At 37.5% G+C, this 23470-nt stretch overlaps 1 protein-coding gene across 12 annotated transcripts in view; it reads right to left on the reverse strand.

Annotated features, from left to right (window-relative positions):
- DLGAP2 (DLG associated protein 2) overlaps positions 1-23470 on the reverse strand; it is a 399013-nt gene that overhangs the window by 101369 nt on the left and 274174 nt on the right. For 7 of the 12 annotated variants that reach the window (XM_027640973.1, XM_027640963.1, XM_027640962.1 and 4 more), the window contains one exon: positions 2924-2989. The exons of 4 other annotated variants lie outside the window; for them this stretch is intronic. In XM_027640973.1, the coding sequence (XP_027496774.1) occupies positions 2924-2989 (66 nt within the window). Of the gene's footprint in view, positions 1-2896; positions 2990-23470 lie in introns of all 12 variants that reach the window. One more of the 12 variants, XM_027640961.1, reaches the window with a different exon arrangement.

The raw sequence follows: 23470 nt of genomic DNA on the forward strand, positions 1-23470 counted from the left end.
TACTAATGGTGTCCAGTGTGAGACACTGAAATGGTTGATGTCTTAAATGTTGTTAAAATCACTGAAAGACTTTTGTTCACTGTAGTAAACTGTGCAAAGAAGTAACTGCTCACTGAAGCCCAGCCCTCCCTGAATATGCCTACTAATTTGAACTGTGATGGGAACCTGAGATAAGATAAAGGTGTTACTACTGTCCAGTTATCCCAGGACTAAGAAGAAGAACCATCCACTAGTGTGAGACACTGGAATGCTAATGGCTCAAACAATCAGGCTACAAGCTGGGTGTTGAACAAGATGAGGAAAGAGGCAAATCCCTTGAATCGAATCCTTACACGAGTGACTCAGCTGTGTTAACTCCCTTCTGGGGAAGCACCAGACATTCACATGAAGCCTGAAGTCATTCATGTCTGCTGATGGGGCCACAATGGGCCATAATTGGCTCAGCTGTGCTCACGTAACAGGCAGCTGTAAACTCTTAGAAGGTGTCAAAAACTCCTGAAATGTCTGTGATCCAGTACTACATCACCCAGTGTGAAACTCTCAGCCCCAGGGGAGGTACCGGGGCATTTCCACCTATCTTAAGCATAATATAAACCCTTATGGACTCTGTTTTGTGAGCTTCTCTCACTATCTTGGATTTCCCTCCATGGAGCCAGGCTTCAGCTATCACTTTGACAAGACTGGAACCCTCACCACTGAGAAGACCAGAAGAAGATTTCTGTCATAATCCCCGGAGTGGTGATATTTTTCTACTTAGTCTGTCTCTCTTGTACTCTCTGTCTCTCCCCTCCCCCCTCTTTTTCCCATTCTTTTCTATCTTTCTCTACCTCACATTTACTATCTTTGGGCATATGGTCTCATGCCTTAATTTGGGCAGTGGTATCTCTCTAATAATTTTAGTAACCCAGTCATAACATTTAATCCGCATGTTTTGGCCACCTGCAGTTTGATAGTTAAGTCAGAAGGACAGGATTGTCTTCTGAAAATATTAAAGCCACTCACCTCTTTCTATGAATGATCTAGAGATCTTTGGTACTCAGTTTCAGAGAATTCCAACAGGAGTACATAATTGAGGAGCAAAGATAGATCGTTCCTTGCCCTTGTTTTTGGCATGGGTTTTTTCAGTCCTTTTGCCATAAATAGCTGAAATTTTTTGAAAGCAGCTTAATTTATTTGTAGTCTGGTTGTGATTTTATGTTTCTGGCTTTCCTGTTTCTCCTTTCTGACTAATCCCCATCTTCTTAGTTACGGTGCTGTATGATTGATCAGTTAGCACATATCTTTGTGTCAATGTTTATTGCCTATTTTATATGAGGGCCCTTGCTCCTGTAGACACCTGACATTTAATACTGTTGACTTATATATCATTTATTCTGGCTTCAGAAATCCTGCAGTTCTTTCTCAACCAAATGGGAAGGAGAACAATTTTGACACACTTCTAGGGTATGATTTATCTCACTCTACACTAAGCTTCTTAAGTAGGCAAAACCTGCTATGTCCTGGAAAAGTCTATCACTCTTCATTGATTCTAAAGGAACTCCAGAGATCTACAGTTTAGACATCTACTACTGAATTACTTTCCATCTCTTAGATGAGATTCTAACCCATCTGAACTCCTTTCTGTGTGCTACGAAATGGGACAGCAGGACGAAAAACCTCCAAACATCCAAGAAGGCTGAGATATTTGCTTATTTCATGACTCCTCCATAGGATCCACTTGTGAGATTCCTAGGAAGCCTCATGTTTAACCATATCTTCCTGCTTACACTGTTTTGATTAAGGCAGAAACTGCCTGAAGGTTCTTCAGTCTCTTCTTAACATCTCCTTCTGTCCAGTCTTTGGGTCTGGACTTACCTGTAGCTTTTTTTCACTTGTTTTTGAATATTAAGTCCAATACAGATATTTTTACACTGAACATTTATGGAACTTCCTGATTTGAGTGTAACTGAGTGACAACACTACTTGTTTTAGAAAATCCTGTTCTAAGAGATTGTTCAAACATAATGACAACCCCTGCCTAAATTCATGCTCCTTGTTCAAACTGCTTGCGTACTTTTCCTTAATATAGCAACTATGATTTATCTTCCTAACAATGTGCAACAATACAGTCAGGGAGAGAGCTTATAGTATTCTTGTCAACTACAACAATATCCTAATAACACAAAATAAACTGTTGCAATGTATTAACGTAAGCATATGCACAAAAAGAGAAAAATTATACTGACTTCTGAAATGTAAGTAAGCTCACACTGAATAAAGGGAGCTTTAACTAGCAAACACACAGAAATCACTTTCTATATTTCTCTTCCAAAAAAATCCACATAAAGTAATTGCACAAAAATCAAAATTTTGATGGATTTCACATAAACTAGTGAGAATCTGAATATGAAAATACAGGAACAGAAACACAATTTTGCCCAATCTAAATGTATAAAACTGAAGCCAGTGGGATATTTTACTACCAGCTTTGTAAGACAGAAGTATCAAGATTTCACTTGTGGACTTTAAGATTTTCTGATTTCTCCCTGCTTTTGTTACTTATTCAAATTGAAAAGGTAACATTGAAAACTCCATCTGCAATTAGTATGTTTTCTAAGGGGTAAAACAAAGAGAAAAAGACAAAGAAGTAAGGTTGGTAATTCTTCTTTTGAATTCTTGGTTGTGTGGGTGTTACCCAAATCTGATGTGTTTTTTTTGCTTTCCATTCTCTAACCTTATAGAGCAGGTGAGAAATTCCCAGAAGGATTTTACTGAGAGGTTTTTGGCCACTCTCATTGACACCACGTGGTGCCATGCCTGCTGTGGGCTCTGTGGTTGAAGGGAGGCTGTACCGCAGAGCAGCCTCCTGCTGCCTCACCCCGCGGCTGTGCCCAGCCTCTGGATGCTCAAGCAGTACCAGTTATCTGAGAGATGGTATCTGTACCTAGCTCCTCCTCTGGCGTCCCTGGAAAACTGAAGCCCGACTTGAGCAGATCGCCACCCTCTTCTTCTGAAAAGACAGAAACAAAGTAGCTATTTAATACCTCTGATATTTTTCTATATCCAGACATAAACTCTCCACTAGTTTTTAAATCCACTCAGTGATACCTATTACCATTCAGTATCTCAGATAACGTGAAGCTGCTGAGGTGCTATTATCTGCAGTATCTATCCCTCTTTGCCAGTTGTTCTAATGCTCATCAATTATTATTATTAATTTTTTAATTTTGCCAGACATTTTCAAATCACTAATGTCATATTAATAAATGTCTTTTTTATAAGATCTTTTACATTGTTCTTTTCAACTTTTTTCAGCTGCATTGAGTTCTACTGCCTTTTAAGCTTCATGTATTTATTCCAGAAGAATCCTTATTGTCAGTCCTTCCAGTTGCACCTTTAGCACTTTCCACTTATGATTCTCAGGCCACTTTTATTACCTTTTATACACAATCAGTTCAATTCTGCCATTGTGAACTCTGACAATGATGTGATGGTGACTTTCTCCTATCAGTAATGTTTTCTTTTGTGCCAGACATCACTTCTGTAATTCTAGAAAAGTACTTAAATGCAGGTGATATGTATATTCTGCATGAATGCAGAAACCACTTAAATGGCTTGAGTGCAGCTCTGAGCTACCCTGCTTATACCTCTTTCAGAGTTGCAGTTTGTTGCCGCTGCATTGCCCTCCTGTCATGCTGGAATACAAACTAGCTTTGGACCAGGCACTTAGTTTAGATATTTCTATAACAGAGCTGCATATGGAAAATTGGGTCAGTAACACTTCTGTAAATTGCAAGATTGGTTTAAGAATATATAGATTAGGATACAAAATATCACAGTAACATGTTTCATGTATTTACCCAATACTATATTTTTAATGAGTTTTATGTTTTTTCCCTATTTCCATATTTGCTGGTGTCAACACCAGCAAATATGTGGAAATTATTGAGTATATACAGCCTTTTACTTTACTCTTTTTTTCCATCTGTGTGTGTTACAAGCACAGACCCCTGAGAAGAGCTATGGAGCACTCCATAGCCTCTCGCTGTAAGTTCAACCACCAGCTCTTCAGAGAAAGATAAAATCAGGTGTTGCAGACCATAGTTTTTGCACAGCTGATGACTGATGACTTCTAAATAACTTGCATCAGTTCTTGTTATCATACCCTCAGGTAGACATTCATGGAAGTTTGAACCAACTCAGACTTTTCTTAAGAGTACCTCAATTTCTCTATCAGACAAGCTGGGTTTTTTTGTGCAGCTTACAATAGACATTGTTTTTCCCATTTCAATGCTCCATTTAACAAACACATGTGTTTTACATATTTCTTGGTCTTGGGTAAACTTTTTATTTGTACTTTGATTTTTTTTCCCCAATTATCTCACAGGAAGCAAAATGAGTTAATGTACTCATATGGATCTCTCAAGCAATTACTCAGAGATTTTAACAATTCCTGAGGTTAAGAATATATAATTGATAACAATGGGTAATATAGCACAGATGCTGCCTAGAGAATTAGTCCCAAGGATGTTAAGACTGTTGGATAGGCTGAGCTGTCAAATAAACATCTTGTTTATAAACTCAATTGTTAAATAAACTCACTCTGATAAAATACAGCCTTCAAGAGATCTCAGTTAGTGACAGATAAAAAGTCATACACAATTTTTAAAATGACTGGCACATGAATTTAAATTAAACTTCATTTGGAAAGGTAATGGACAACTCTAATTAAATAAAAGCACAAATTAGGCAGTTCCCATGGAGACCTTGCTCACATGATCCGCCTATATTGTATAACTCATAAGCCTGTCCTCTAATGTGGTTGCACGGGAGTAAGGAATAAGGAATCAAATAAAAGCTATAACAAAAATATTCAGAAGGATTGTTTACATTCTTGTAAATGACTAGGAGATCTTATGCTAACTTCAGTAGATGTTAGATGTTAATAAATATTGAAAATATTGAAAGAGTAGTGTTTTTTTTTTTGAAAAGCTATAAATTTATTCCAGAGGTCTATCATGCACATATATTCAGAAACAATTACAAAATTTATGCATAACATTATTTCTTCCTTGCAAGAAATTAGCATTCTATAACAAGCTCTGCCCAAAAGTAGACTAAAATGTTAGGAGTAGGCTAAAGAAAACTAAACATTTGTGGGTCTGAAGAGTTGGAGAAAAAAAAAAGAAAATAAATTCCTTTTCAAAATTAAGGGAAAGGTCATGCGATGGGATCCACAAGTCAGATTCTGACTTTGCTGTAAACATTCCTGTGCAAATTTGGACAATACAACTATCTCTTTCTGTCTCAATTTTACAGTAGAATTAGGATTAGAATTAATTTCTTTCTTGTAGCTATCCTACATGAATACATTTGTTAGTGTCAGTGAGCCTTTTGTCTAGAAGAGCCTATAGAGAGCACAAAGAGATAGAATTTCCTTCCTGCAGAAAAGCTGTATTCTGTTTTGAATAGGGTCAATTGCAAATATTTCAAAGGAACTTAGAATTCCTTTGTGATTTTCTTAAGTTTATGAATCTGTATGAGGGATATGAGCAGCTCTTAGTGATTAGTTTACTTCCTAAGCATGAGGACTTCTTATTTCTTTATATTTTATGACTATACCTATTCACAGCACTACTTCATTATTTATATTGTCTTTTAAAAAGGCTACTGTCAGTTCCTTCAGTCCTTGAAGACATTCAATTTTTGTATTCTTCACTTACGAGGCATAATTAATCTAGAGTCTCAGTGGCTCTTGCAGTATTGCAAAGATAATCTTCATATGAGGTTGAACTGTACTTCAAACTTGTATTATTCCTTCAGAAACAGACATACATGGTCTTTGTTTATTCAGTTTAAATTTCTCCCAGAAATTATAATTTTTATTATTGACCACAGAAATGAAAAGCATGTCCTTCATTCATGAGCACAGCAGCAACCTTCATATGTCATAGTAATGAAGTCATGGAGATTATCACAGAATTATGGCACATTCTGAAATGCACCTGTCATAGAACGAGTGTATTTATTTTATGTCATTCACCTTCTCTATCTCAAAAATTCACAGTATCTCAGCTTGCCGTTTGCTACCTACTAGTAGAACTTTCTACACTAGTGGACATAGAAGGAAATGGTTCTCTTAGCATGGAATGCTTCAATGGGCAAAAAATTGCAAACAAAGATGAGATTATGAAAATAGGATGATTTACGATAAAAGTTTTTAAACAATGTATGGAATACACAGATCACAGACAAGGAACACATCTCAATATACAAACTGCTGAATCACAGACTGGTCTAAACAGAAAGCAAGAACCTTCCTCTGAAACTGAAACTAAAAAATAGTGGGAAAAGTCTCAAAAGGGCTCAAAATAGTGACAAAAAATGAAAGGTTCTAAAAGCGCAGACATGTCAGCTTCTATGAAAGTTGAATGTATAGTAAAATGATGATGTGATCTGCATAAGTAGGAGAGCACAAACTGTCATTTACATATAGTATCTCATTTTCTTTTTTAAAAAAGTGATATATCTGTCATGCATTCCAGTGCAACACTGCACAGATGACACTCAAAACTGTGATAGGAACCTTTCACAGCTGAAGTTTTCCAGACTTAAGCTTGGAAACGTCAGGAGACGTTGCTGAGTTGAAACCAGCTTGACAGATCCAGACGGCTCATTCAGCCCTGAAGCTAGTACATGCACAGTGGGAAATGACACAGGCCAGCACCCAAGATCAAGCTGGCATGGCACAGCTTTTGTCCTCAGAACAGGCTGAATGTCTGTTAGGAGTGTGCCCTGGCTTGTGCTGTTCCATACCCTGCTAAGGAGACATTATCTAGGGAAGCACCAGTTGGTATGGGCCAAATCTGGGCAAAGGTATGCTCTGTGGCAGGGATGAATAATCACTTTGCCCATCCTTCAAATTTTATCATCTCAATTTTAACCTGTCAATGTACTATCTGACATGACATATCAGTTTAAATTCTGTTTCTTCACCTGCAAAGTCTTGCACCAAGATATGCCTTTATGTTGGCCCTCATTTTTTATGCATTCATTCTATCCTTAATAACCAGGCATGCTGTTTCCATCTCTTAACTGCACTTCTTCCATAACCTATCCATCCACAAAATAGGCCCCATTCTCAGTGGACTTGTTGCTCACATACTTTAAAAGGTTCATATCAGCAAGACTTACAATCAATTATCTGCCTTCTCCATCACAATATAAGAGCAAGACTGACTAGAACTGATATTGAACTTCTCAGTTCAATGGAATTTAATTTAGTTATTATTAGCCCACACTGGACCACACACCAACTTTTTTTCTATATGTACGTTTCCTTCAGCCTGCAAACTCCCTGTGGTAGCTGTTGTTTTTTAGTTTTGTCTTATAGTGCCTGCTATATTGTCTGACAACAGATGAAAGAAAACACAGGCCTTAAAATATCTGAATTAAGCTGCAGCTGCAATTTCATTTGATCATATAATTACAGATCACAGAATGTGTACAGAGTATGAATACAGGCCACTCACCATATCACTCCATGATATGAGAAAACAAAATCACCGCTCCCAGACTAGACATACTTAGAGATCTAGAAGAGATATCTCCTGTACCTCAAAGTCCACTAGGCCGCTATGCAATTAAAGCTTTTCTTGCAGGTGGCCTTTGACTCTAGCCAAAGATATCCCCAGTCTGTTCTGGTTATGTCATGAGAACAGACATAATTTTCACGAGGCTGGTCCTGACCTATGGGAAATAACCAAATGCCTGCATGGCTGTGACCTGTTATGGATCTCTAATCCCTCCTGGGAGACAGCTAATTGGATTGGTTCAGCTCTTCCTCAAGCAACCAAAATCACTTCTGGTAAACCTATAAATTTCCTCGTCTAATCCTCAAAAAGTTACATCCAATCAATATTATAACATCTATATAGTAAATTAGACATGGTGAAGGCTCCTTCTCTCATGATGCCAACTGTTGTGGTCCAGCCATATCTTCAAGAACAGGTTGGCTTCATTCAAACTGTGATGAGGAATGGTCCCTTGCCCATGCTAATTCCCTGGGAATTATTTGGGACAGTGAAAATTAGTTGGCCAAGCTTAAAACTAAGACAGGGACCTCGCTGACCGCTATTACAAATAATCAAATTCCTATTTGTTGCGCCTTTTTTCTGGCACTGTTTAATTTACTACAGAGCCATAGTGCTGTCTACTCTCTTATACGGATCTGAATCATGGGTCATTTACCGCCACCACCTGCGTCTCCTAGAACACTTCCATCAACGCTGCCTCTGAACAATCCTAAACATCCACTGGTCAGATTATGTGACCAATACATCTGTTCTAGAACAAGCAGCAGTCACAAGTATTGAGGCCATGTTACTGAGAACACAGCTGCTCTGGGCAGGACACACCTCAAGGATGAAGGACCACCGCCTCCCTAAGATCTTGCTTTATGGTGAACTTGCCACCGGCTGCCGCAAGAGAGGAGCCCCGAAGAGGAGATACAAGGACTCCCTGAAACAACATCTCAGCCTTGGCCATATTGATCATCATCGCTGGTCTACTCTGGCCTCCAATCGGGAGGTCTGGAGACACACCATCTATAACGCTGCTGATGCTTTTGAGAACGCACGCAGGATCACTCTTGAGGAAAAAAGACAATGCAGAAAGAATCGTGCCTTGCAGAATATACCACCTAAGGAGTCTTTCTGCTGTGCCTTTTGCAACTGGACATGCCTGTCTCGTATTGGCCTTTTTAGCCACCAACGTGCTTGTAACAAACGTGGGTAGTGCCCTTCCCAAATCTTCATTTGTGAAGCCCAGCCATGACATGACAGACGTAGGCCAGGTGGCAGTATTGTCAATACGATATTCTCATGCATTGTTCTGACAGCATGCTGAGAAGCAACAAATACACAGCTGGGTAGGGAAAACTCTGATTGAAATAAATATTAAAGATGATAGTATCAGATTTCAGGTTATTGAGGTTTCCTTTGCAAGAGGCCTGTGCAAAAAGTATTAACAGTCAGAGGAAGTCATTGTTTAATTAAGTTGCTTTTGCTTTTCTCATCACAGACTCTCTTTTTTTGTTCTTGCTTTTCTCACACACACACAGACATACAGACACCCAAGTGTTGCTGATGAGTCCAGCAAAGATCTGCTTATCCTGGTATGCTGGCTCCAGCACTGGCCCAAAATGGATGTTGCTGGAAACAGGGCAAATACGTACATTGCCTACAATACTTTTCCAGCTTCCTGCAATCAGCACTTAAGGGACTTCCTGAGACAGAAATTTAGTCTAGACCATAATTTTTAATAGTCATCAATGGATCTATCCTCTATGGATTTATCTAATCTTCTCTGAGCCCATTTATACTGATAGCCTCTACTGCATCCTGTGCCAATGCACCTCACAATTTAATTATGCTTTATTTGAAAAAGAATTTCCTTTTTGTTTGTTTATCAAGATGCCTGATAATTAAATTAGGTGCTTCTATTCCTTGGTTGTGAAAAATAATGGATCATTGAGCCCTATGCACTATGTCTATATAATTTATAATTGTGTAGACGTCTACAATATCCCTTCCTTATTCCTTCCTTTTCCAAACCAGGGAAGCAATCTGTTTAGTATTTTATTGTGGCAAACCTGTTCTAAATCTTTCATCATCCTTCTCACTCTTCTCTGTACATTTTTGTTACTCTGCTATGCCACTTTCAGACACAGAGGCCAGAAATTCAATTGGCTTTACAGTATGGCTTTTTCCTGTGGTATGATGTGGTTCTCTGCTTTTTTCTTCTATTTTATTTTTTAATATTTTCATCTGCCCTTTCATAACTTGGAGAATTCATTAGTCATATTAAATTGTGCCCAAGAGAGATAATTTGTTTCACTTTCCAAACACAAATATATTTTTCTTATATATTACACTAATAAATATTGAAGAATCCCTAGGTTACTACCAAGACTAATAAACCCAAAAACCCTCCCCACCCCTTGAAGAGCAGGACTAAGGAATCTCTGATCTCTTGCTTTCATTCACCCTGTCCACTTTTTTACAGCATAGTTTCAGACAGCAGGACTATGAAAACAGGCATCAGCTGTCAGAGAGAGTAGCCAGGCACACAGCCCAATAAATCGGGGACAAGGAGATGACTGTGTCCCTCACGTACTGTCTTGGAAAAAGAATAAAGTATATTGCAGGGGACCACTGAAGCTGTCAGGGATCATATTGTTCTTGGTACGCTAATTCCTGCATCCCAGCTGTTGGTAGATGCAAATTATCCACAAAACACGGGTTGCCTTAGCACTATTGTGATCACCCTGAAAGGCATTGGTTCCCCACAGAAACCTTGTCTGAGCCAGCCAGGGACATTTTGCTTCTTGGAATTCTTTCAGAGGAACCTTATCCTTTTTTACCCCAAAGTCTGCAAGTTCCTCTTCCCTGTCCCACTTCAAGCAATAAATGGAAAAATGTGTTATATAATGCCAGGGACTCTTAAAGCAGAGTCACTTTTCAGTCTTTCTAGAATTTAAATGACTAATTCAGTTAAATAACTCTACCTCTCCATAACAAAATTATCAAGTGACTGTAAGCAAAAAAAGAGTAAGTCAGTGACAAGACATCGTGTTCAGACATGGCTCTCCATGACATACTTCAAAGAGTCTAAGAAATTTCTAAAAGCCCTTTCTTCCTGGATTTTTCACAGCTGAATGACTGTGTCAAGCCCCTAATTGAGCTATTTACTTTTTATTGCTTTTCAGGATCTGTGAGAGGAATTTCAAATATTCTATATTAAAAAGTAGGAATATTAAAAATATATTATCTTATTATTGTGAATCATGATCCTTATTCTACGAACCCAAGACTTCTGGATACCCCAGAAAAACCTTTAGTTTTCAATATATTTCAAATTCATTCTGACGAAAAGCATTTCTTTAAGACTCTCCTTAAAAATTACTGAGATCTCTAATATTAAACTATGTTTAAAAGAACATGGATTTTGTAACCTTTCCACTTTCAGGTTAAAACTAGATATGCTCACATTGTATTTTACTTTATTTTTTGGTAAAAAGCACAATTATTACTAGTGGGTCATGGCATTCTGATTTTACCAATTTGGTTTATGGGGTAAAAGGTCTGAGCAGTGTCCCCGTCTTTCAAATGTTCAGTAAATAATATATTTTAACATTACAGAACAACTGCATTTGTTACACTGATCTACCATGGTAGGAGACATTTAGTATGAAAACCCTTTGACCCCAATGGGATGTGAGTGCAAAGCCAGCAATTCCACTGAAAACAGAAATTAACTTTAGTAGCTGCAGTCTTGAATCCCCCCCAATAAGGCCTTTTGACATTAGATGATGAAGTTCTATATAACTGGAAAAATGATGCCTATGGGTTTCATTACTACACAAGTCAATTTGTGAGGATCTCAGTGAGGATTTCTGTGAACACCTAAATACTGAGGTGTTATGATTGACAGCTGGTAGGGTTTCTTATTTAGCAAATACAATTATTTGATATATAATATGTAGCTTCCTTTTGGGGATTTAAGCAGATATGAAATGCAGTACCTAATAAATGAGCCATTTTTCTCTCTCAAAAATAGCAATAACCACAACAAGGTTTCTTCCTAGAAAGAATCATGGGTCTGGAGCAGCTGTAGCAGGCAGAGTGATGGATCAGGATGCCTCCTTTCTTTGCCCTGTTTTCATCATCCCGTGGATGGTGCTGAAGTTATGCTCAGATTCATCCCTCAAATTTAATGCATTTTCCAGTGATTGGTCATTAGTTCCTCTCCCTTCCCCCTCCCATGCAATTGCAACGCAAGACTTGCTCTCTCATCTGCTTCCTTTCATCTTTTTCATCTTTCCCTTGTCTCATATCCTTCTCTTTTCCATCTCCTTCATAGATCTGCTTTATTTTTCTTCTTCTTCCTTTTAATCCTCCCTCACCAGTCTTTCCTTTCTCTTTTTTCCTCCTCTTCTTCCAACCTATTGAGGTGCAAGTAATATATCACAGGTTGAAGCTCACCTGAGGATTTTGTGCATGCATGTCTACTCCCAACTAGCTGCTCTACTGAAGTATTTAAACTACAAGGTCTTTAGAAGGACTGCAAATAATTGGAAAGACCAAACAAACTTTTCGCCCTTCCCACAGCAATTTTCAACTATAAATTATAAAAGCACACATAAGAAATAACCTAAAATTAATGAAACTGTTAAGGGAGAATCTAAAGTGAAAGAAACATCTATATTTTCAAATTAATTTTGTGCAGTTTTTGCCTTTTTCACAAGTTAAAAGATATCTGAAGCAGCCCATGTTCAAGCTAGAAAAATCAAACTTCTAAAAATGTAAAAATAGGATGCTTCGACACTTAGAAATCTCTTTTTTCCCTGCATTTTTACTTTAGGAAGGAATTTGTTTTGAACTGACCCATAAACAGTCTCAGTTTCAGGAAGGTTGTGCTTTACAAAGGAAAGGTTTCTGCCAACTACCTCACCACGGAGAGCTTTCCTACTAATGCATTTGTTTAGTACTCTGCACAGCAGGTGCAACCCTCTTCGGGTTCTCTCTAGTTGCTCTAAAAACTGTGGAATATATAGCAGATATTTCTGTGATTGCTTAGGATACACAGCCTCAGTGACTCATTATATTTTAAAACCAGTTACAATGGGGCTGAGGTGGACCTTTCTGTTTGTTGGTTGCGACATTCAACTACAACCTGTGCAGCTGCTGGGTTATTTGGATTTTCCTTCTGATGCAAGCAGAAATGAAGCTGAGGGAGAATCAATTCTGTGTGTGGCCAGTGAAACTGGAAAGCAAAATTATAAGCTCTGTATTGTGGGGTGGACAGAATCAATATTTAGGATGCTGCAAAAGGTGTACAGATGCTTGGCCAGTTCCTAATCCTCAAGTTTGCTAGACTGATGTCCCCAAAAGCGATTAAATTTTCATTTCATTTCTCAAGGATAGGCTTTTCACTGAAGCATCTGGGACCCTGTGCACCCTTGTCTTCTACTGTTAATGGGGAGAAGTGGCCAGCTCTAGACTGATCACTGTCGAGGCCATATGTCCAGGGACTAAGGGAAGTGCTGGGTTGCCAGGCTCTTCACCTCAGGTCCTCAATGAGGGCCTAAAGCAAAATGACATTAAGCTGGACTGTCAAGATTACTTCAAAAGGAACTGAGAAACTGAATACAAATATTTGCTCTCAGCAAGGATGGTATTTATTCAGATCACCTTGCTAACTGCAGTTATGTTTGTAGCTGCTACACTGGGAGGGGAACAACCTAAATTCTTCCACACTTAAGTGCTGCTAATCCTCCTTGAGTCACAAAGCAAAATACTTTCCAGACCTTGTCCACTACAAGAATTTCTCATTGAGGTTTGTATGTGGGCAAATACCCACGCAGAGCCCAGGTCATCAACATTATGCACATGGACTCTTTATTCTCCTGTATCTGCAACACACTAAAGGTGCTTTGGACAGATGTTGGCCCGGCCTTTTCCTGCCCTGGCAACAATCCATGATCAGGAATACTTCCAGCTTGCACTTTGGAAGAACTCACACAGCTGAAAAAATCAACAAAAAGGGGTTTAATAATATTAACTTAGATGCTTGATCAGATTTGGATGGTTTAATGTGCTTAAGAATATCAGCTCTGCTGGTGTAACTATCCATCTGCCTGGGGGTAAAAGTACCTGGAATTAGATCATATCTGCCAACAGTATAACGGTGTAAATAAGTTCAGTTACCAAGGCTCAGATGACACATGGTGATTTACTAAACTTCTGCAGCACAGTGGTGTGGCAGGGCCTTCATTTTGATCTGGCAATCACAGACACAAAATATATAGGAAGCTAACATACCATTTAATTTACAGTTGTGCAGTTTCAGTACCTTGAAAACAGTATCTTTCAATTGCAATCCATTTTTTTCACCATCTGACTCTAGTAACTGTTTAGGACATCCATAAACATTTTCTGGGATGTTACATATAGTTCCATTATTTCAGCCATGGCTGCATTTTCAGCAGAAGGAGGAGAAAGGCTTGTGTAAGGGTCTTCAAAGCTCACATTACAAATGGAAAACAAATGATTACTGTTTGTGCCATTTTGCTTCTCCATATCTTTGTTTATTCAAACCCATAAATAGGGTCATAAATAGAGTCATCAGAAAGTCCAGAAGCTGCAAATGGAATATTGAGATTTTAATTTCTGATGCAATGTTCAAATCAAGCCCAGACTGGTAGTGACAAACTCCTTGGCTGAAAATGAATTACTGAACTCTGTCAATTCCCACAGGAGAGGTGTCCATCAAGACAAAACTTTCATCTCTCTTTTGTTGTCTCAGAATGAAAGGACAAGGAGAATAAAATAACCTGTCAACTTTTCACCCCATCAGAGTCAAGTCATGTCAGCAAGACAGTACTGGGAATCTTTCCTCCACATGCCCATTATTCACCCATGCAACTGGATATAGTTTCTAGGCTGTCATTCTGGTATCTCTTAAGAACATTTGCGAGTGTTTCAGAATGCAAAGCTGGTTTTGTTCTATAGAAATCCATGAGTAAGGCCTCCACAATTTTAGCAATTTGATCTCTCAGTAATGGGATTTAAAATGAATTTAAATCAGTGCTTAATTTCTGCTCTTTCCGGACAATGGCAGTGATTAGTAGTAATGTTTGACTTCCACTTCCATTTTTTTAATGCAGCTGTAATGCTGTCTGCATTTGGCTGCTGCTTTAATGATTACTAATGACTTTATTTTGAAAGTAATATAACTTTTTGTATTCATTCTCTGGCCTCTGAGCAAAAAGCTAATTTGAGTTGAATTATGCAGTCTGTTCATAAAAGACCTTCCATTGGTTAAATTTTATTTGGAGTCAGTCCAAAGGAAAATGGCAAAGGCACTGAATACACACCATGCATTTACAGGTGGCAGGAAGAAAATGACTGTGTGAAAAGGGCAGCTAAAACCAAATAAGCAAAAACACGCTATCCTGACAGGCAGCTTATATCAATGACTTTCTAGTCATCAGTTTCCAGTACTGAAAGTATTTATTGTGTTAAAGTTGACTGCTACACCCTCAGTTCTTATATGTGGAATCATCTCCCATCACATCAGTGTAGATAATTGCCTCTGGTAGCACTGATGGCTATGCTCTGTATTGTACTCATTACTGCAGTCTCTTATTTAAAATGCAACATGTAAGCATGCCTTATTTATGCATCCCATCCTTTTGGATTTCCTGGGGAGTGTTTTCATGACTTACTCCTTGATGAATAAGTACTTTTGTGGGGAAGGGGGTTGTTGTTGGGGTTTTTGTTGGTGTTGTTTTTCCTTCTCTTTTTTTTTCATTTTTTTTTCCTATTCTTAGAAAATATAAACTCATCGAGACCTAAATTTATTTGCAGGAATGTTTCTGCTTTGATGAAGGTTTCCTCTTCCAGTCAAAGAGAAATGTAAATCTGCCTTGGAAGAACTTGCTAATTTTGACAATGATTCAGCATGGGAGAATCAGCTGTCAGCTGTTACTTTATCTGGGTCAAGTTTGGGGTTAGAAACCGAGTCCCTCACACTGATCAAGCATTCAAAGTATCTTGATGTTCTGGCCTTGATCTTGTCTAGTTTGGGGTTTTTTTTAGAGCTATTTAAATTAATTTAAATGGTTAAACATTTGTTAAGACAGAGGGAGGCTGATTCACCATGCCAAAAATCAAATAATGTCAAGTAGAATAAAAAAAAGCAGAAAAATGTGTTTGAGTTTCTCATATTGCCACTAGTGGTCATATACCTCTTAACCCATCCAGTAAAAAAAGAAAAAAAACAAAAAGGAAAAAGCAAACAGAAAAGTTTCAGTTTCTGCTGGGTCTGGCTGGAATGAAGCTTGCTTTCTTCATGTCAGCCCGCACAGAGGAGGAGGAGGAAGGAGGGATGTTTGTGGTTACGGCATTTGTCTTCCCAAGTCATCACTATGGGTGCTGAGTCCCTTCTTTCCAGTGAGTGGCTGCACACTTGCCTTGTGATGGGAAGTAGTGGATGAATTCCTCTGTTTTCTTTGGTGCCATGTACACCTGTTACTTCCTTTACTAACTGTCATTATCTTGGTCCATAAGTCTTCTCACGTTCCTTCTATTTTCTCTCTGTCCCATAGGAAAGGGAGTGAGCAAGCAGCTGGGTGGTGTTTTGGCTGCTTGCTGGGATCAGGCCACCACCTAGTTTTGTTGCAGTCATGAAAACCTGCAATCCTTATAAGTTCTGTGATATTGAAAAGGTGTTTTCCGTTCAAATGTTCAATCCACAAAATAAGACCTGTTTAAATATCCTCCACACTTACTTTGAAATTACCATCATTTGCATCACCCAAATGGTGGACTCAATGGACAGTTGGACTTGATGATCTTACAGCCTTAACAATTCCACAAAAGCTCATTCCACAAAAGGGAGGGAGAAGGATTTTTTTTCTCCACAAAACTTCACGTAAAGTTTTCTGATTTATGGATAAAAAGGGAATTATCAGTGACTAAAAATTGACACCTTTGAAAGAAATAGAACATGACATATTTTTGTGTAATGCTTTCACTGGTACAAAAAGATGCAATATTATGCTCAAATCCCCCCTCCACCACCCTGAATTTTACTACATCATCGAGATAGTGAAAGCAGGGCCTCCTATGCTATCAAGCTCACTCCAGTAGTTTTCCATCTCTCACATGTTGATGTGTGCTTACATCCATCTTCAGCCCTCTGTTCTCACACACATACACACACTCCCTCGAGATCATATGCCTTTCTATTAAGAATGATTACAGCACATGTAACTTTAATCTGATTAGTAATCACCAGTTGCTAAGCAATAGCAACTTAGGCTTCAGCCACCAAGAATACCAAGAATCCTGGTTAAACCTTCACTGAAGCCTGAACAAAGGCAGCTTTGTTGCCATCAGTACTGGAGCTAACTACATCAACCAGTCTGCTGAACTAATTAATGGAAATCACACTTGATGGCAGGATACATACGTCCGTGGATAATGTTATCCACAACAGCATGACAGGGATTGCTTCACCATTCATTAAGTTATGCTACTGGTGTTGTGCACACATGAAACCAGTAGACCCAGGATGTTCTAAAATATTCACAGTTGTTTTCATTTGTTTGGAATCTCTGTTGGCAACATCTCTCTTCTTCTGAAAATTCCAATGAAAAGTTGTAAATAACAAGAAAAACTTAATTGAAGAACTCCCAGACACAGAGCTAATACCATATCTGTAAATCATTGCTCAATCTGTGTGTTGTATTAATTTGTCCCCTTATTTGCTCATTTTGAGATTACAGATTATCAATACTAGTCGCATAAATTTACAGCACCTCTATATGTATGCATTGATCAGGGCATGGTTTCCTGGTGCTACAATGCTAGATTTCATGTATAAGTAATGAAAGAAGTATTCAATACTAGACTTACTCTACTGGTTACTGCTAGTAATTTGATAGCATCAGTATTTGCAATACTTAGTAGAAGAATTGTTATTATGGAAAATAGCTCATGAAGTAAGTGCACAATCTGAGACAGCAAGGCTGTCAAATGAAAGTTAGGACACCTTGATGTAGCCTGGAAGTGCTTGCAGTCATAGAATTTTTCACCCTAATTTGTTTGTTTGTTTGTTTGTTTTGTTGTTGGTTGGTTGGTTTTTATCCCTTTTTTTGTTTTTTGTTTGTTTGTTTGTTTGTTTATTTGTTTTTCTTTTTTTTAATAAAAACTAATGGCTCCAAGGATAGGAAATGGCATTAGAAAAGTTAATAAAACCAATAAAGAAACAAACATTTGGGCGCCATAAGTAGGATGATACATGCATAGGTGATGATTCATGTAACTGTTGAGTAAATATTGTGACAATATACACATAAGAACTTCTGGAAATGAACTCACTAACCTACTATTAATATTAAATAAATGGACATGCTAATGCATTGGCAATTTAGGACTGCACTGTCTATATATATTGAATCCAAAAGCCATCATTAATTGGCATATATATTTATTTTCATTTACAAATATCAGATTTCCCCTGGAGATTCATCTAAAACTAAACAGAACATGTGAAAATAAGAATAAAAGTAATTTCGATGTTTCAGTCTGCAATTTATAAAAAGTGCCATAAATTTTTCTTATTCTGTGGTTTTTATTAAGTCATGTGTTGTAAACTCTGTGGAAGACTATCAGTGAAACTTCTACAAGCAGCCACTTATGCTTCCTTTGGTTGTTTCTACTCTTCTTGCCTTTCTTCTTTCCATTTGACCATAATTAGGAGGAACATGATACATCTATAGAAAGGAAAACATCAGGCTGAAAAATAAAACTTCCTTACATCATGATTCATCAGATTATCAGATATAAATTTTACAGATATAGTGGTAGAAACCTATTGCCTTCTTGCCAAGTGCAAACTCAAAAAATCTTTACCCAGCATACCAAGCAGGAACATCATGTTTAAAACAGATTACTAGAATCCTTCCTGTCTGAAATGTTTAAAACGTTCCACTGTAGGTTATATATTACACTGTTACTGTCTCTCTGATCTTAAGAGTCTTTCTCACAACTAATGAATTTTTTTCTGTCCTCACTACTAGAACATTTTTAGCCAACCATATATTTCTCCTATTGTTGGTAAATCACATTAATAAATTCTATATTTTACTCAATCTTCTCCATTTTCCATGGACATGAAGAAAAAAAAAAGGGGAGTAACCTCTCAGAAGATATTTGGAAGTATCTTTCATCATCCTGATTACATGTCCAGACTACTTTATTGCTGAGATTTCACTTCATGTACCACTTCCTTAGCTTCCTTATTAGATTTTTAAAAAATATCTATTGTTTTTCTTATGGCTCCAGATTATTCTCGGTGGTCTCTATATGAAGATAATTTTTTTTCAGTATGTGCCCATAACTCACCTCTACATTAAATAATAGGCCCTATAATAGCCTTGTATGTCTAAAGCTTGGCTTTTGTTAGTATTTCAAAGCTATCAGTTGTCTGCTGAGAAAAGCAACAGGCATTCTGACTTTGTACTTATGCTGTGCCTTAATTAATTGTCTTATTAAATTGTAAGTAATTAACATTCCCTGGCATTTAAACAAACATATGAGCACATGAGGTAAAAGACAGTTCATGAGCAGATGAAAAAGAAATAGTTCATACCAATGAAGCACTTTCAAAAAGCCAAGTCTTCATGGCAAACCCAAAAGGAATCTTTTTAACACCAGTGCTGATCAGAAAATAGGCAGCATTTTCTGGCTCCTGTTCCCTGGAGTCAAGATGTTTTATGAAGATATTTTGATCTCAACAAAGCTTCACCAGAATTCAGCAACAAATTCATCTTCTCTTGGGTCCTTTCCTCTGTTCTTTAGGAGTGCGGCTGCAGCCCAGAGATGGAGCAAAGTAGGGTTTGCAGCTCTGAGACAGGTTTGGAACAGGAAATACCCAATCTGGTAGAATTTTTCTAACTGAAAAATTTAAAATTTGGAGGGTTTTATATTGAACTAGAATTAAAAAGAATTACAATATCCTTCATGAAGTGAACTGTAATTCCTAGGTAGATTTTACTTGTGTAAAAAATGTAATGTGTGAGAAAAAGGAAAAAACCTGCAACTTCTCAAAAAAATAATAAATCAGAGTTTGTCTGAAAGGAAACGGAAAAGTGTATTCGTAGAAAAAGAAGGTGGAGAATAATGCTGAATACAAGTAAGGATGTCTTTTAAAAGGAACTAGTATAAGTCTAAGAACCAAAGAAGTTTTAGCATTTCCTTAGCTATTAACAGAGTCTGATGATGGCAACTCAGCTTATGCGAGACACCAGTTTACCTCTTTCCTCTAAATAATAATATCACCGTACCACAGAAGAATGTGGTGCTGTCTTTTGCCTTCACCAGGGTAAAGAACTAAATACAAATGGACACTAAGGTACATGGGACATGAAAGAACTACATGTAACTGAACCTAATCTGATCTAAAGCACACAGGATCTTCTGTGTTTCATTTTATTTGTCTAGATGGCTACTTAAACATTAGATATCAACCTTACCTCTAAATTATTAAAAGTCTAACTGAAGACAATTGGAAGGACTTTCCAACTCCAAATCAGTTAAATCTGATTAAAAATCTGAAAGTTTAAAAGTAACTTTTAAAAACTTACAGGGAATTGGGTTTTTTTCCCCATTAGTTTTAAGTTTCAGGTATCTTTTAGTATCAACATTGTAACTGGCATACAAAAAACCCACGTTTGGCCAAAATGAACCTGTCATATTTTTCAGTTCGCAACAGCTTCTCCTTGCTGAATTAATGTGAATTTTGGTGACTCTGTGTGGGTTCCAAAGTTCTAACACTTGCTTTTAGTTTTTCCGCTTTCAATCATTCGCAATAAAAATAGAATTTAGCTTACTACATGGCTGGAGTCCTGAGACCTCTGTATTCAGATATGCCAAATGTCTTGCTTTTTCCAGGCAAAGCCAACTTCGTGAGAAAAACAAAACAAACCTTGAAGCCAGCTTTTCAAAATTTAAACTTTGCTTAAATTGTTTTCCAAGTAACTAAGTCCATGAAAAAATACATTAGGGAGATAATATTCTGCATTAGAAATGACTCACTGACAAATAATAAGTCTTTGCTATTGCTGCTTTCTTAGATCTCAGAGTAGGTTTCAGAATACCCCTTAATCTGAGCCACTACTTACTTAGGGCCTACTTCTGTTATAACAAAATTTTTACATCCAACTTTCCATCACTGTGCATCAAAATTAAAATCTAAATGAGATTAAATGTGCTCAATTCACAGGTCTTTTTTATTGATTTCCCTTTTTCATTTTTTCATTTTAGTGCTCTCTTTTCCTTACTATTCTAGCATTCTAATTGATAACTATTCTTCATGATTCATGCAGATTGCACCATACTAAAAACCCTGGAACTTGTCTTTTGCTTTCTGACCCTCTTTTGATCAGCTTCTTCTTTCCTTTTCTGTTGATGGCACATTTGCAGTACACACCATCTCCATTCTCTCTCTTCTATTTGGAGAGTGATATGTTTGAAACAGGGAGATGATTTTCTACATTTATCTTGTTTTGTGCAAAAAGGACCAGATGCCAGACTTGAGGTGTTAGCTCTCTGTGGATAAAAGTAACATGAACAAGTCAAACTACAAGGCCTTAAAGGAAAAATAAAATAATAAAAAAAAAAGGTTAATCATACCCTGTAAGGTACAGAAATATGCAAAGGGAAACCCAAGAGAAGGAGAACATTGCTTTAGTTGCTAGAAAAGAAACTCATGATAAAAGATCTCTTCCTTCATGAAGAGGTTCTTTCATTCCTAAAACCAAATATGAGTTGATGACAATGACCAAATGCAAAGAAAGGATGGACAGCAGTCAAACACAGCACTGACTGAAAGTCTGAAACACTTAAAAAACTTGAAGGCTCAAGTTATGTATGGCTGAGCAACTAGAAAGCTGCAAAAGATATTTTCCAGGTTTTTTCCTAGCCATCTCAGGCTGCAGAGAGGTCACCTAAAAGTTTCAGAAAAAGTTTTAACTTTTATCAGGTAGGAATGAGGGGAAGATTCACACATTTTTTAAAAGGAAAACACCTGTTTACAATTAATCAGAGAGTGGAAAAAGCTACATAATTCCCTTTGCAAAGATCTCACTTTCACAGAAATGCATTTGAGAATGCAGAAAAAGCACATCTAAAGTGTGGAAGAATTAATGAAAGGAAAAACAATAAGTAGAAATTGTGAAACATTGCTCTTGCAGGTGAATGTCAATGGAACTAAGGGTCTGAATAGCAATAGGATGCAGTTTGCTGAAATAAATGAAGAGTCTACAGGGCAAGGTTAAGAATAAAGTAGTATTTTTACCTCAGCTATTCTCTGAAGATCTCTGTTGTTCTTTCTGTGCTAGACCATAACGGAAAATTTGACCTTTCAACATCCTTTTCCTTAAATTTTTTATGATAAATATTTCATTTAATACACAAAACGGAATTCAATATTCTATTCTCAATTTTCAAGAGACAAGGTAATACCACTGGCCATGCTTTCCAGTGCATGTCGAGGCTCTCATGCCCTGGCCTTTCAAAATGAGATGAATTAAAATTCACAACTGCAGTTAAATTTCTGAGGAAAAAAAAGAAAAACGAAAAAAGGGAAAAGAATGGTGAAGTGGTAACATCTGGGCAAATGAGGGAAGGCTGTGATTACCGAATTTTTTGGTTTTGCTGCTGGTTTGATTTGGAACCTTGAGTAAGTGACAGTCTTTCTGACTCAGCTACTCAATCTCTGTAGCACAAAATACAGCTATACTCTTCAGACATCTCATAAGTTTCTATTTCTAAGTTTATTCAGGTCTTCCTTGACAAAGTGGCTGCAATGGGTCCACTGAAAGCAGTGCTGAGATGAAGTGGAATGGAGTGGGATGGAATGTGTAATGCTCATGGAAGGGCTGTGTGTCCGTCCACCTGTTCGCTACTGCTGCTCATTGCCCGGACAGCTCCCACAGCAGCAGCTGCTCCCACACATTGAGACAGTTCATGCCCTTATACCTCCCCTGATCTCCATTTGCCCCTCTCCAGCTTGCAGTCTCATAAATATAATGATTGCAAACATGAAGGTTATAAAATACCAAGCAACTGCTAGTTACAAACTGGGTTAATTTTCATGTCCTAGATCCTAAAGCATCCATTCTAGGCATCCTAGCATACTGTGACAGGTCATTCAAAATGATTAGGGAAATTCATAATATAGGATTTTATTTCACCAAAATGTTGAAATTTATAGACCAGAATAGCTAGATGGAGAATCTCAAACATGCAGAGAGATGCTCCCAGTAATGACATTGTAACATAAAGACTAGATTCAGCACGCAGATGCCAAAATCTGTTGGTAGGTGCAACACTTCAGCAACACTTGGAGAAAAAGGTAACATGAAAGCAAACAAAAGAACGAAACAAGGAAAACAACCTACTTTTCTTCTAAATTGAAGTAATTTTAAGAGTAGCTGGTAACATAAGTATTAAAAACCATTGCTATTCACCTAATCCATATTTTATTACAAAAGCTAGTGGTTTTCCTTGGACTAGGTTGTTTGCATAGGACCATTTGAGTTTTATTGTTTTTTTATCTGTTGTCATAATTTAAGTTTGCACTGAAGTCGATGATGAGAAATTTCCAGCACACTTCAAGCTAACTATAAAAACGATGAAAAGAAATATGACTTGAGAATGTATTCAAATACAATATCAAAATATACTCGTTACTTCTGAAAGTCAGTAGGCATGGCACTGTAGAATAACAATCTCATATCTCACTGTCCTGTGAGATAGATTTTGGGGAGGGGGGCTAGAAAATGGGAAAACATAAATTTATTGAGTTATCTTCTATTTCCATGTAAAAATCACTCACATTTAGACTACATTTAACATTA

Source organism: Corapipo altera, unplaced genomic scaffold (assembly GCF_003945725.1).
Source record: "Corapipo altera isolate COAL_440 unplaced genomic scaffold, ASM394572v1 46, whole genome shotgun sequence".
Lineage (NCBI taxonomy): Eukaryota > Metazoa > Chordata > Aves > Passeriformes > Pipridae > Corapipo > Corapipo altera.